The 15077-nt window shown below is 45.5% G+C and overlaps 1 protein-coding gene across 2 annotated transcripts in view; it reads left to right on the forward strand.

Annotated features, from left to right (window-relative positions):
- LOC147707089 (b(0,+)-type amino acid transporter 1-like) overlaps window positions 1-14865 on the forward strand; it is a 478142-nt gene extending 463277 nt beyond the window's left edge. For both annotated transcript variants that reach the window (XM_086926281.1, XM_086926280.1), the window contains exon 6: window positions 14478-14865. In XM_086926281.1, coding sequence (XP_086782407.1) covers window positions 14478-14714 — 237 coding nt within the window. In that variant the 3' untranslated portion in view covers window positions 14715-14865. The remainder of the gene's footprint in view (window positions 1-14477) is intronic.
- Window positions 14866-15077: the final 212 nt, after the last annotated feature.

The raw sequence follows: 15077 nt of genomic DNA on the forward strand, positions 1-15077 counted from the left end.
ATGCTGTATAGGGGTAAGTGACAAAGAAATATGTCCAACCATAACTACTGCTTGCCTTTTTCCCTATTGTTTTGTTTTGCCCCTTAGTACAGTCCATATGATTTTGTCTTTTTCCAAACAGAACCCGGCCGGGTTTCCTAGAGAGTAAAATTTTAAATTCACCTGCACATGGTTCCTCACTCACAGCACTAATACTCTAGCAATTGGACAATCCGGTATCTCTCCCAGCTAAATTAAATATTTATTATAATCCATTGCCGACACACTAATTGGCTGGCAATACTAAATATACATTTTTCATTTCCCTAGATGTCCCCATAAATTGTAGGTCATGAAGAGACCCTACATCCTACACTTCCAGCCTCAAAGTAACTGGCAGAGTATTTCATGAAGGAAATAGTTTGATTACATGGTCATTGGGCCACAATAATTTTGGATTGAGGCTGTAAATTCGCATCTAGATTCTGGACAGCCATTCTGATCTTGCTGGATATTAAAACTAACTTCCATCCTCAGACTGATAGAAAGAGTAAGTCAAATCATTGAACATATCTCAGATGTTTTGTCACTCAGTACCAAGTTGACTGGGTTCATTGTATTCACAGGCTGAATACGTTTTACCATTTCTTACACAGTTTTTTGAAGATGCCACATTTCTTCTGTAGATACGGATTTGGGTGCATATTTATGAGTGGGGTTGTCTTACGCTTTTCTCCACAAAATGTGGTGCATGCATGATGGAATTCCAAAATGCGATTTATGAAGCCATGCAAGAGCACCTTGCTTGGCCCTGAGTGGTTTCATAAATTCACAGTAACACATCTTTCTGTAGGTTCAGGTACTCTCTGGGTTTTTATGGACATACCAAACTCCAGAGCACTAAGAGAAAATGGAAACAGTGGAGACCCATAACCTGACCTTAAAAGAGCCTGCAATGTTCACATCCTTTGTTTTAAATCCGGGTACCTGTTCTAGAAGAGGACTACTTACAGCTCAAGTTGAGAAGAGAAGGTGCTTAACCCAGGATAATTGAGAACACCTAGATAACTTGCAGCCAAACACACAAAAAGGTGCAAAGGGATACAACTAGCAACTATATAAACTTGTATTTCTTATTTATTTATTTATACACCTTAAGAAGGTATGGTATGTCTCTTTGGAGAGCTGAAGGGAGTAAAGGGATACTATGTTGATTATCTCTATCTGCCGTTTATCGCAGTTTAGCCCACCACAAGAACCCACGCATATCAAGCGAGTCCTCACCCTAACCATACCACCCATATGGTTACACAATTTGCCGCATTTTTAGAGTCATATTTACAACAAGGGGTGGTGAGGGACAGAGTCTCTGAATTAAGCAGAAAGCTCTCACCCAGTCAAGAGATCAGGGCTAGATCCAACACCGTTTTTTAGCTCACTGCACCATCCCAGTTTCAGAACCTGGCTGTATGCAAATTAGTCTGTTCCTGTCCCAGTGCATGATGGGAACAGGGCAAACCAAACTACAAAAGCCAATTCTTACACTGGGAAGGAAACAAGCTCCCGGGGGGCGGTTTCTGGCATTACAGCCGTCTTCGGCCCGGTTTGCTTGAATCCTGATGGTGCAATGAGCAAGGGTCTCACATCTGAGAATACCCTTCCACGCTTAGGGTGGACAAAAAAATTTACAACAAGGGGTGGTGAGGGACAGAGTCTCTGAATTAAGCAGAAAGCTCTCACCCAGTCAAGAGATCAGGGCTAGATCCAACACCGTTTTTTAGCTCACTGCACCATCCCAGTTTCAGAACCTGGCTGTATGCAAATTAGTCTGTTCCTGTCCCAGTGCATGATGGGAACAGGGCAAACCAAACTACAAAAGCCAATTCTTACACTGGGAAGGAAACAAGCTCCCGGGGACCGGTTTCTGGCATTACAGCCGTCTTCATCACCACCCCCTTTTCTGAATCGCATTTTTAGAGTCAACACAGCACTTTATAAACCGGCAATTGTACTGCTCTGTGACCTTAAGCTATCGTGCTAAGACTCTACCTTGTATGTTTGTTATGTCATCTATGTTGTATGTCCAGTAATGTGCATAGAGGGAATCCCCCTCATACATATATAGCACCTTAGCGAGTGCTTCACATTTTTACATACCACACTTTCACTTAAATTAAGACTGCACTATTACCTATTTATTGAACCTGAGGAAAGCCATTTTTAACAGAAAAGGCTGTCTGGAAACATGTAGACCACACCTGGATGCAGGAGGTCTTAATCCATACTTCTATACATCCACTAGCCTTTTTAATGCTAACAGGTGCCCAGTTATTAAAGTACTGATTACCCTCGGGTTCTGGGACCACTGTATAGCTTTTAACTTTCACCTTCACATCACCACACTGCACACTCAGAAATATACCTGCCCCGCTGTAATCAGGCATTGAAGCACACCCGGGACACACTCGGTGTCACTGGGTGGGCCCGATGATGAAGCATGCCACCAACTAGGTTGGTGGGTGAGGGTTTCATGATCAAACCTAATGGTTTACCCCCTAAACATACAAACTCTGAGCCACTTCACTAACGGCTAGTCCTTATTGATAATACATATTATCTCTATCTGACAGGGATGGAAACCGGCTCCTTAGTCTGATGGGATTTGAAGCACATCATCCGTGGCCCATGCAGGTAGACCAGTGGGGCGGTGGAGCTGAGTTGGGGAGATTTGGACAAAACGTCAACGATGGAAATGTAATTATTTATTTAATTTCCCCCTGTCATCATCTGTCGAAATCCCACCTCCCTACTGCTCCTACCTGCACGGGCTGCGGCTGAAGCACTTATCACAAATGAGAAATTCCTGATTATAAGAGATCCCAGTGCACAGACATATGCTATGGGCACATCAAAGATGTCTGTGAAAAGAAGTGCTGCCTTTATGCTCATGGACGTCATTTAGAGGTTATGCCGGGGGTCACAGGTGTGACTCCTGGATTGCCCTTTGCGACCCCTGCACTGTCCTTGCGATCCCTGCCCTCAGAGGTGGCAAAATCAGTGCCAGAAATACAAGGGAAGCTCCTCCTTATGGACTTCGTCTGAGGCTCCACTTTTCTTGTTTTCTGTCAATTTAGTATTACACTAATAGGGAGTAATATTTTATTATTCCCTATTAGTGTAATAAAGAATGGATTATAATTCACTGGAATATAACCCTCTCTGGCAGCTGAGGCAAGTAAAAAATGATTTTTAAGGTATGTTGCGCGCATGCTTGTGGGTTTGTTGATGTGAGGAGCGTGTGTGTGTGTATGTGGGAATGTGGGTGTATGTGTAAGCGTGTGTGTGAGTGAAAGTAAAGGTTAAATGGTGTGCAAAGTCACTTCTTCTACCCCAGGCATTTTGGTGAATTGATGTTAAAGATAGTGCTACTGTCAATAAAATTTGCAGTGGACCAATACGTCTTGGTACCGGTTCTAGTATCAACAAAGCAATATTCTCTCTCAAAGAAGAGGTATAGATAGACCAGGCAGGGGCTGTTTTAGTTACCCAGACAGAAGCAGTAAGCTCCAAATACAAAGCAAGCACATTATGGGCAGGATATACAAGATTCCCTCAAACAGAGACCACTTACAGTGCAAGCAGCGTCAGTGCAAGCTTCCTTCAGATGAGACAGGGACATCACACAGAGGTGCACTGCAAGATTCTCTAATGCAAAACACATTCAGCAGCTGTGAACATCACTCGCAAAAAACACGTGCATTATATTAATCAGCAGTGCAAGCCTTCCCAAAACAAGCATTTGCAATGCAATCGGACTCGCCTTTGGGACCTTATTTGTATTTAGCTATGCAGCACATTAGTCTGGGTGCGGAAACATCTACTGTTCTTTAACATGGAGGGAAAGTGAGTACCAAACTGCATGACACGCCAGGTATGGGAACACATGGAGGGAAATATTGCCTTTCAGCGGAAAATGGTATAGTCCAAAGCCCTGTTTTTAATATAAAAGCAGGGCCTTCTGTGGTCATATATCTGAAATTGCAAGATTTGACAAAAATATTATTGTCTACAGGTGCTTGTTGAAGAAAATTTCTATGGACAAGAATCTAGAGAATGCTAAAGTGATTCTGGTATTTTACTGACCTCTACTGGTCGTTTACTATCAAGAAAGTTAAATAGAGGCAGTTGCCAGAAAAATAAGAAAAATAAAGTCCCTCAGCAAAAAGCAATTCTGGTATTTTACTGACCTCCGCTGGTCGTTTTCTATCAAGACAGTTAAATAGAGGCAGTTGAACAGAAAAAAAGTCCCTAAGCGGAAGCAGACAAGTCCTAGGGCTGATCTCCAGAGCCCACAAAGTACATACACATATAAGTATATACTAAAGTATATACAAGAGGTAAATAGAGGCAGTTGAACAAAAAAAGTCCCTAAACGGAAGCAGACAAGTCCTAGGGCTGATCTCCAGAGTTCACAAAGTACATACACATATAAGTATATACTAAAGTATATACAAGAGGTCTTGAATGATCGACCTAAACAGACCCAGCATGAGCAGGTGCTGTGCAAGGTAGCAAAAAGCTGCCCTTACAGGAGACATGTAGTATGGGCCACAGCCGTGCAAGCAGGTCTTGCCAACACAAGTAGAATACCACAGTTGCAGCACAAAACTATTGGCAAAAATAGGAACTGTGTAAGCAGCGTGAAGAGATAGGTGTGCACGGCTTCCAAGTGGCAGCATGTCAAACTGGACATCTTCAGCCAGTCCCGTCTTTTACTTCAAAACCATTTTGCAAATATTTTATTTTTATTTTATGTTCTTGTAAAGCGCCTGAATAGACCCCCAAAGGGGTATCTCCGCGCTGTTGCTGCAAAGGGAGTGTTCTGGATAGGTATGTTACGATGGTGGTACGCAGGCAAGAGAGGCATTAATTACTGGGATACAGGTATGTTTTCAAGGTTTTCCGAAAGATCAGGTGACTGGTAAGTGGTCTTAGTTCGGGGGGCAAAGAATTCCAGACTACTGGTCCAGCATGGGCCAGCGCACAGCCACCTTGTCTGGTCTTCTTTACTCTAGGTACCTGCGGTAACTGCTGGTTACTGGAGCGTAGAGAACGCCCGGGGATATAGGGCTGGAAGATTTCAGTCAGATATTTAGGGCCTTCCCCTATCATACTCTTGTGGATGGTGCATAGGGTTTTAAACTGGACTCGTTTCCTCACTGGGAGCCAGTGGAGTCTAATCAGCAGGGGACAGGAGGGAGTCCTCGGTGGAGCGTTCAGGACAATCCTTGCTGCTGTATTTTGGATTACCTGTAGTTTGTTAAGTTGTCCCTCGTTTGCTCCAAGGAGCAAACCGTTACAGTAATCCACCCTGCTGATGACAAGAGCCTGCACAAGCGTTTTCCTGTGATGGTCCGGTAAGTAGGGGATATTAAAACCCATTTTTAGGAAGGTAAACACAAACTTATCAGAATGCACTGTGATGCTGGCCAAAAAGAAAGTAGTTGAGTTGTACGAATGACATGGGATGTGTGTGCATGCATGCATATATATATATGTGCATAGCTCTGACAAACTTGTCAGGAACAGATCATAAAATGAAACTAATTCAACAGCTACAATGAACACCTAATGTCAGTGGTAGCAGGTTCGGTTGCACTTTAAGGTGCACGCTTTGAATCTGGCAGTGGTGCCGTGAAAGCTGTGACACATAAGCCTTTAGGATACTACTAGGATACTACTCCTGACCGAAACTTGGTTGGGAGAGGCGTCCAATCCGGATATCTTCACTGCGATCCCTCCTACCTATAACATTTTTCGCCAAGACAGAGTTAAGGGCAGGGGGGGCGGAGTCGCTGTGGTGGTGAGGAAGAACATTTCTTGCTCAGTTCTTCCCGTGAACTCCATTGAGGGCTCTGAATCCCTTGGTTTTACGCTAAGACTGTCTCCAGGCCAAGCGCTTAAGGGTCTGCTGGTCTATAGGCCTCCTGGTCCAGTGGGCTTCTTCTGGGAGGACCTACAGACAGCCATTTCGGAGCTGGCGCTGTCTGCACAGCATTGTTTGCTGGCAGGCGATTTCAATTTTCATCTTGATGTCACGGACGACCCGGATGGGGCTAAATTGCTGGATATTACATCTCCGCTTGGCCTGGCACCGTTTGTGTCGGGGCCTACGCATGAGAAAGGGCACACCCTTGATCAAGTGTTCTCCTCTGTCCCAATTGTTGACATTGAAACGTGGCCTGTGCTCTGGTCGGATCATAGGCTGATTGGGTTTTCTGTGTTGGAGAATGGGCGCTCCGACACCTGCGCCCCCACGGTGCCCAGATCGGCCTCGAGAGCGTTACACAGAGTGACGCCTGCTATGTTGGAGCAGGCACTCACGGAACATCCCTGTCCTCTCTCGGGGGATCCGGAAAGAGACACGGAGGCCCTGCAGCGATGGCTGACTGAGAGGTTAGATGATCTTGCCCCTAGGGCAACCCCCCGGTCCACGGCGATACGGCAATCTGCGCCATGGTTTACAGAGGCGCTACGCATGGCTCGCAGCCAATGCAAGGTCGCTTAGCGGGCCTGGCGCCATCAATACGATGGGGAGGCTAAACTCGTCTATAGGTCGGCGGTCAAGGCTTATCACCGTGATATTCTCGGTGCCAAGCGGGAATATCTTGCCAGGAGGATTGAGGCGTCGGCGAACTCCTGTAAGGAGATCTTCACGATTGTGAAGGAGTTCACGTCTCCCACTTCTTATTCACCCCCGCCTGTATCACCTGATGCGTGGGCGCGTGATCTTGCCACCTTTTTCACCGACAAGATTAAGGCAATTCAGGCCTCCTTCTCGGAGAGCGCGGGGGAGGGTTGCTGTGATCTCGGGGCAGGACTTGGAACATCGGCCATGCCTATGGCTATCCTGGAGGACTTTCCACCTGTCTCCAGTGACATGTCCCGGACGCTGTTAGCCAGTCTTAAATCTGGCTCCCCACTTGACCCCTGCCCCGCCAAATTTTTGGCTGGGATGGCGGCAGTGGTGAATCCCCTGGTCAACCCGATCCTCAATGCCTCCTTGAGGGAGGGGAGTGTCCCACGCACCTGGAAAAGGGCGATGGTGATCCCCCTCCTGAAAAAGCCTGGTCTTGATGCCGAGGTCTTGGCCAATTATAGGCCAATTTCACTTCTCCCGGCTTTGGCGAAGATCACTGAGAAACATGTTCATGGCGTCTTGTCGAACTTCTTAGAGTCCAACAATCTGCTCCATCCATCCCAATCCGGTTTCCGTCCGAATTTTAGTACGGAAACGGCGTTGGTGGAGGTCTCTGAGATCATCAGGGAGACCTTGGATGTGGGTGGCAAGGCCATGCTAGTCATGTTGGACCTGTCGGCGGCTTTCGACACCGTCCCCCATGAGGCGCTTCTCGCCAGGCTCCACGACATCGGTCTAAGGGGGACGGTGCTCAGATGGTTTACATCTTTTCTGGAGGGCCGCCGCCAGACGGTCTGGGTTTCCCAGAGCTCCGCCGAGATGCCGCCATTGGGAGTTGGGGTTCCACAGGGTTCTGTGTTGAGCCCGACATTGTTCAACATCTTTATGTCCCCCCTGGTGGCTGCGGTTGAGGCTTACGGAGCCCAGATCGTGTCCTACGCCGACGACACGCAACTCCTCTTCACTTGTGGAAAAGACCAGACATTTGATGGGGAGAGAATTCGGGACTGCCTGGACAGGGTCTTCGGCTGGTTCCAGTGGAATAGTCTGAAGGCCAACTCCAGTAAGTCGGAGGTTCTATTCTTCGGCTGTGCTTTTGATCCCGAGTGGCGGCAGTGGTGGCCGGCCGCCATGTGTCCTCCGGCACAATCCTCCTTGGTTGCCAAGAACCTGGGTGTTAAGCTTGATAACAAACTCTCTTTGAGAGCGCACGTCCTTGACCTGTCCGGCACCTGTTTCGGCATCCTCAGAATGTTCCGCAAGTTCCTTCCTTTATTGTCTGCGGAGCACAGACGGATTACGGTGCAGGCGCTTATCGGATCTAGGCTAGACTATGCCAATGCCCTTTTCTTAGGCCTTCCGGATTACCTGGTTCAGCGCTTGCAGGTGGCACAGAACTCTGCAGCCCGGGCAATCTTTGGTCTGCATAGACGAGCACGGGCTTCTGGGCTGCTGCAGATGCTTCATTGGCTACCGATCCGGAAGCGGATTGTTTTCAAATCCCTGACGCTGATGCACAAGGCTCTGTTTGGCTCAGGCGCAGGATATTTGAAGAAAAGATTGGCTTTCTATCGCCCTGCTCGCTCATTGCGTTCGGAATCTCTTTTCACTGCTGTGGTTCCACGCGTGAGGAAGGCCCGCATTGGGGGGCGCTCTTTCAGCCTCAAGGCCTCCCAGCTGTGGAACTCGCTTCCACTAGCACTCCGTAGCACTCCCAATTTGCTTCAATTCAGGAAGAATTTGAAGACTTGGCTTTTTAATCATTCTGTTTAGGTGGGCTTCTTTTTTTCTTTCTCTTTTGGGTTCTGTTTTTCTTGTTATGTTGATTATACACTGTAGCTGCCTGTAGAAAGCGCCGGGACACTCTTTTAGAGTAGCCGAGCGCTATAAAAATGCACTTTAACATAACATAACATAACATGGCGTTTGAAGCTTTTTTATTTGCATTTTAGTTTTTCGGACGTGTGAAATTCGCATTATTTTGCGAGCTCAGGATTCCTGTGAACAAGTTGTGCCTTTCACCAATCGGGTAATTTAACGGAAACACAAAACACATACAGTTTTTGAATCCATAGTGATTTTGAAAAAGACTAGGTCAGCCTGAGGCTTCAGGGCTTCATGTATAGTGACCTGTGAAAAGGTCGCTGGAACACTGCCCCATTTATAATCGGGGTCAGGCCACACACCTTCTGTCAGCTCTGGTTTCTACAGTTCTTCTCAGGTACTTGGGTCAGAGGTCATGCACATGTGAATTTGAGAAGCAGGCAAGAAAGTGAAACTGATTTTTAGACTACCACCATCTATATATAGAGATGGACTATTGGACCCACAGCAGCCCTACCCTACCTGACAGGAAATAGCGGAAAGGTGCTTACTTTGCAGGCTACTTTTTTATACTTTTAAATCTTTTTTAAAACAACTGAGTCTGCTGCTACTAGAATTGTGTTGGGGGCAAAGGGCCTATTAGAGCGTGTTATCGGTGTTTGTGCTTTGGGAAGTGGCAGCGTCATCTTTTACTCAGCCACCACGCTCCTTTGCTTGGTAAGCGTTCTAGTTTTTTAGGCTCTCTTACGCTGAATGTGTATTTCAGCAGAATTTAAGCTCGCTGATGCGCGATGCTAGGTTGAGAGGAGATGGGGGTAAGGTGCTTACTTTGCAGGCTACCACTGCTGGGTTTTATGCTTTTAAATACATTTTTTAACAATTTAATCTGCTGCTACTAGAATTGTGTTGGGGGCAAAGCGCCTGTTAGAGACGTGAACGGTGATTGTGCTTTGGGGAGTGGCGGTGGCAGCCATTTTTACTCTGGCACTGCGCTTCTTTGCTTGGCAAAGCTTGGCAAGGATAGTGTTCCAGCTTTTGACACTCCCTAACGCTGAATGTGTATTCCGGAAGAATTTAAGCACGCTGATGCATGGTTGCACAGTGGACAGATGCAGCGGGCGCGCCGCTGGCATGTTGAAGGCGCTCCAAAGGCAAAACCCATCTGCACATGTCCGCACACAAACGGAACAAGTGGCCAGGGATGCTGTCAGTTTGAGTGCAAGGGAGATTTGCTGGTCTTATTCTAGGCAGGCTCTCATTAACTTAGAGCCTAAGGTGAGATGTGAGGAAGTGTCAGAGCTGTATTATAGGTGGGAGGGATGGTGATGCTGTACTTGTTTCCGGTCCCGGGAAGGCATGGCTTGGCAGTTCGGGCTGGACTGTTCCCATGAGGCACAGGGTAAGACTGATTTGCATATTGCCATGTCTGAACTGGGGTGGCAGAGTGGGCTAAAGAACGGTGATAGATTCAAACACCTCAGGGTGTTTGATTGGTTCAGATGCTTCGTCCATTACCACCCCCTTTTGTGATGCTGTACCTCCTGCAATTGGACATTTGATAGCCCGAAGGGGGAAGACCTTGCTGGGGGGATTGTAGAGACCACGAAAGCCCTCCACTGTATTCTGGTGAATGCCCACTCCCTGATTAAAAAGATCCTGGAGATTAGTGAGTTCATTGAGACAGAGTGCTTAGACCACCTTTTTATTACAGAGACCTGGGCCAAGGAGGAATCTGCTCCGCATTTTGTGATTGCTACACTACTAGGATATGGGGTGGATAGATTGGATAGAACTCTCTGGAGGGGGTAGACCTTGCGATTATTTTAAGAGATCATCTGATTTGCATGCTAGAAGCTATTAATACTCCCACCGAATGGTGTAAAGTAGGATATTTTAAAATTAAGAATAAGAACTTTCTGTGGCTGGCGGGATTGTTGATCTACCAACCCCGCAGTCCATAAAAACAATGTATTTCTAATTGGCATCAAGTACTGGAGCCCTTTATATCTACTAGTAAGCTTACTATCCTGGGAGTTCTTAACCTTCATTTGGAGGAAGAATAGGATCAGGATTTCAGGACTTTTTTGGACTTCATGTCTAGCTTTGGTATGGCCCGATGAGTCAAGTGTTGTACCCATAAAGCAGTACATATTCTAGATGGGATTTATTGCAATGAAGAGAGTTTGAATTTTAAGGAGTGCTTGCAGCTAGACTGAATGAATCATAGTCTTGTGACATTTTTTGTCCAGGAAGGACATGCAGTTGATCATACTAAAACACTGCTAAGAACATCAAAACTGGGGTAAATTTGCTGTGGGGGAATTTGTTAGTGCCCTGGAGAAATTTAAAGAGAAGGACCTTCAGGGTCAGGCTTCTTTAGCAGAAATGTTTAACAGTTGGATAAGATCAGCAGTAGAGATTGTACCCATTAGTAAAGTCAGCCCAAAAGGGAGGAAGACACCCTCTGCCCCATGGTTTTCGAAAGAGCTCAATGAGCTCAAAAGGCAGTATAGAAGGCAGGAGTGGAAATGGAAACTGGCCTTGGAGCCGGAGGAAAAAACTAAGCTTAGGGAGTTTATCCTTCAATATAAAAGGGAGATTAAACAAACAAAAACTGCATTCAATTCCCAGAGGATAAAATAGGCTATTACGCCCCAAGAGAACTCTTTAAACAGTGCGAACCCTGATGGCACCCCTGATGTCTCAAGGGTTGGCGAACACCCAAACATTTTGCAATAAGGGGGTGTAGTTTTTTAAAGAGAAAATCTTGAAGATCTTTGTAGATTTTCCAGTTTCCTCAATTGGTCCGTATGATTCTGGAATTCAGCTACCCTGCGACGAAGTTGGTACAGCATCAGAATACGTTGTCCCCAGTGGCTTAGCCACACTTTCCCCATTTCCGGTGTCAAAAATCAAGGCCTTGCTGGCAGGCACAACTTTAGGTTGGCCTGATGACCTGTGTATGCCTAGGATCCTGCAAATAGTACTGAACCTCATGGAAGAGGTCATGGAGAAAGTTTACTCTGAGGTCCTGGAGACAGATACATACCCTCAGACATGGAAGAAGGCAGTTATCCCTCTAAAGAAGAAGCTGGATGGTGACCCCACCAACTTGAGAAACCTGCGTCAGATTTCTCTGTTGCCTTCGCCGGTGAAAATCTTGGAGATGCATATAAACCAAGAACTTGCCAAATACCTCCTGGAGCATGAACTTCAGGACCCTTAACAGAATGTGTTAAGGTAGCATTATAGAACCGAATCGGCACTTATTGTTATGACAGATTATACCTGTATGCAATTTGATTAGGGAAGAGCAGCCATGCTGGTTTTACCTGGCCTGTCATTGGCCTTTGACACCATATCGCCATCCTTGTTGGCACCAAGGCTGCGACAGGTCGGGCTGAAGGATGTAGCTCTTGGGCTGTTGGAGTCTTTCCTGTGTAATAGAACTATTACTGTCAGCTATGTATGGCGAATTTAGAGCAGCCCCCTTACAGCTTCCATGTGGAGTTCCTCAAGGGTCGTCCCTAAGCCCTATCTTTTTTAACCTGTGTGATGCCCCTTTGGCGAAATTGATATGGTCTTTTGGATTCCAGGTGTCCTCCTATGCGAATGACACACAGATCAGTATTTCCATCACGGACTGGGAAGAGGTAGCGGACAGGTTTAGGGTATGTATGCAGGAAACCAGGAGATGGATGGGGGACAACTGGTTAAAAATGAATGGGGGAAAAAACGAGGTTATGGTGTTTGGAGCAGAGAGCTCTATTTGGACTGATCGTTGGAGGCCCCCTAACTGTGGTACCCATCCAATTCCTGTTACGATGGCCAAAAACCTAGGGGTTTGGTTCAATGAGACCTTTACTTTTGACTCCCAGGTGAAAAGAATGATGCGCTCTTGCTTTTGGATGAACAAGATCTTAAAGAAAATCCTACCTTTGCTTCCGAAGGAGCTCAGGGCATCACTGGCCATCAGACTCATCACCTCACGTTTAGACTAGTGCAGTGACCTATATTTAACCATCAATCCATTGTCTTTAAATAAGCTCCAAGTCATCCAGAATGCCACAGCTCGCCTCGTCTTGGGAGTACCCAAACATGCCTCAGTCAGAGAAGGATTGAAATTCCTGCATTGGCTACCAATAAAGAAACAAGTGTCATTTAAAGCATTGTACTTAACACATAAAGCCCTTCATTCTATGTGTTTGAATTATTTGAAGACCACCCTAAATTGATATGTTCCCATGAGATCATTGAGATCTGCTGAACAGTATATGGTAGCGGTTCCACACTACAAGAAAGTTAGGTGGGGTGAATGAGATTTTACTGTAGCGACTGCCAAGTTGTAGAATTCTCTTCCTGAACTTTGTCAGAGCTCTCATTTGAGCTTTTGGGAGCAAATTAAAACCGGGTTGTTTGCGGAGTAAATGGATAGGGACGGTGTAGGTGATTTGCCTGTTGTTGTGACCCACTGCTTTGTCTGTCCCTCCTCATGTATAGCGCTTCGATACTGGTTGGTCTAATGCACTTTAGAAATATCACAAATACTCCAGTCAGGCCCCCTACCCTCTCCTTGGAGGCTGCCAGTAGCAAGGGAGGGGCCAACCTAGCACTGCTTCAACACTACGAGATTCAGCAGGCCTCGCTGCACTCTCCCAAGTTGCTTTTGTATTTAATTTCTTTGCAGCCAACCAGCATGGTCCTTGGGTACCTCTCTGAAATGTAATGTGTGCCCTCCCAGAATTAACTACTAAATTCAAGGGACATCCACTGGTGTAATTTTCTTCATCATGGTACTCAGATGATGGTGGGAATTCCACAGGTAGAAATTCCGACAGATTTAGCACTTCTCCTGGAATTTGAAGGATTGGGCCTGGGTTGCTTGTGTTCCGGTTCAGGGAGGGCCTAGACTGGCAGTTCGGGCTGGACTATTTCTTTTGGAGCAGGATCAAGACTGATTTGCATATGGCTGAGTTCAAGTTGAGGAGTCATCATGGACAAAAAAACGACAGGTTGGAATGCTGCCTGAGCGATTGCCTGGGATTAGACTTATTTCCAACATTCCACCCATCACTTTTTGTGAGTCTGATGTACCACTTTGCCACTGGAATCAAGCTACACCCAACCGACGAGCACCAATCAGGGCACAACTGGTCGTGAATTGCTTGTGTTCCAGGACCTGGATGGCAATTTGGGCTGGACAGTTCCTATTGGTTCAGGGTCAAGGCTAATTTGCATATGGCTGGTTCCAGACTGAGGTGACAGTGTGGGCAAACAAAAATGGGTTGGAAAGCTATCCCAAGCAATTGCCAGTTGGTTAGACGTGTTTCAAGTATGTCTCACTTCACCTTTGATGTACCACCTAGTTGTTTAAGACACAAGTTGTATAACTATAAGGAACAAGAGAGCTGTTAACAACCTTCATAGCCCAAATTAATAGGGCTATATTACTATTTCACCAACTAATAGTAGAATGTTCTAAATGAAATAGAGAGAAACATAAAGCCAAGCATTGAAATACTGAAGCCAAATGTTTAAACCACCTAATATTGGACCTCTACCTCTAGATTGTCTTCAGTGGAGACCCACAACGTTCCTATGTTCTAATCCCTCCTTGAAAACCGAATGGCGTATCTGTCTGTAAAGAGCAGCATTGAGTGTGTTGTGTAAGGAAAAAGTAGCTATCCATATTGAAAGATACCAATGGTAACCTTAAAAAAAATACAGTTGTTCAGCGATTAGCACTTAAATCGACTCCACCATGTTGACTGCCGACATATTTCAAGGTAAGTAAATGCGGTGTTATTAAGAATAGAAAATCTATACTTTCCTGTGTGCTTACAGTGAGGATATGCTGATAGTCAATTTTCAAGAGTCAATATAAGCACAGATCGATACTATTGTTTTCAATATATTGGCATACAATCCTACGAATCAATATAATATATTTTTTCTTACATCTGTGTTTTTGCAGGTTCCTATCATAGTTCCAGTACTTTTTCTGATTATTTCAATCTACCTGATTCTGGCTCCGGTCATCGACAGTCCGCAGATTGAGTTCCTCTACGTCTTCTTATTCGCTCTAAGCGGCATCATCCTCTACATCCCACTCGTCCATTACAAACTCCGGCCATGGTTCCTAAGCAGTGCCACCCTACATCTCCAGCTTCTACTAGAAGTTGCCCCCACTGACAAATTTGAAGATGAATAGATAAGAAGCGGTCTTTGAAGACGTTTGTTGAAGGGTGCCTTTCTAATACAAATGCACTGTACACAAATTAAAAATAGGACGTTTTTAATTAGACTTCAAATAATAGTATTCACTTTTCTTGTAAATATGACTTCATAAAGAATAATCCTTGAAAATATTTTATGTTACAGTTTCTTTATGCTGCTAAGAATGGAGGTAAACCATATATAAATTCCATGGTTACCATGTTTCATCAGTTATTGCACTCCATACAAATAGGCTGCATTTGCCTTCTCAGTTATACACTGTTCAGTGCAGAATGCATCTTATTTATTATTCTGGTCAATGGGAGGTGTGAATTATGGCCATGCATCAAAGCTTTTT

Source organism: Lissotriton vulgaris, chromosome 6, assembly GCF_964263255.1.
Source record: "Lissotriton vulgaris chromosome 6, aLisVul1.2, whole genome shotgun sequence".
In the NCBI taxonomy this organism is placed as follows: domain Eukaryota; kingdom Metazoa; phylum Chordata; class Amphibia; order Caudata; family Salamandridae; genus Lissotriton; species Lissotriton vulgaris.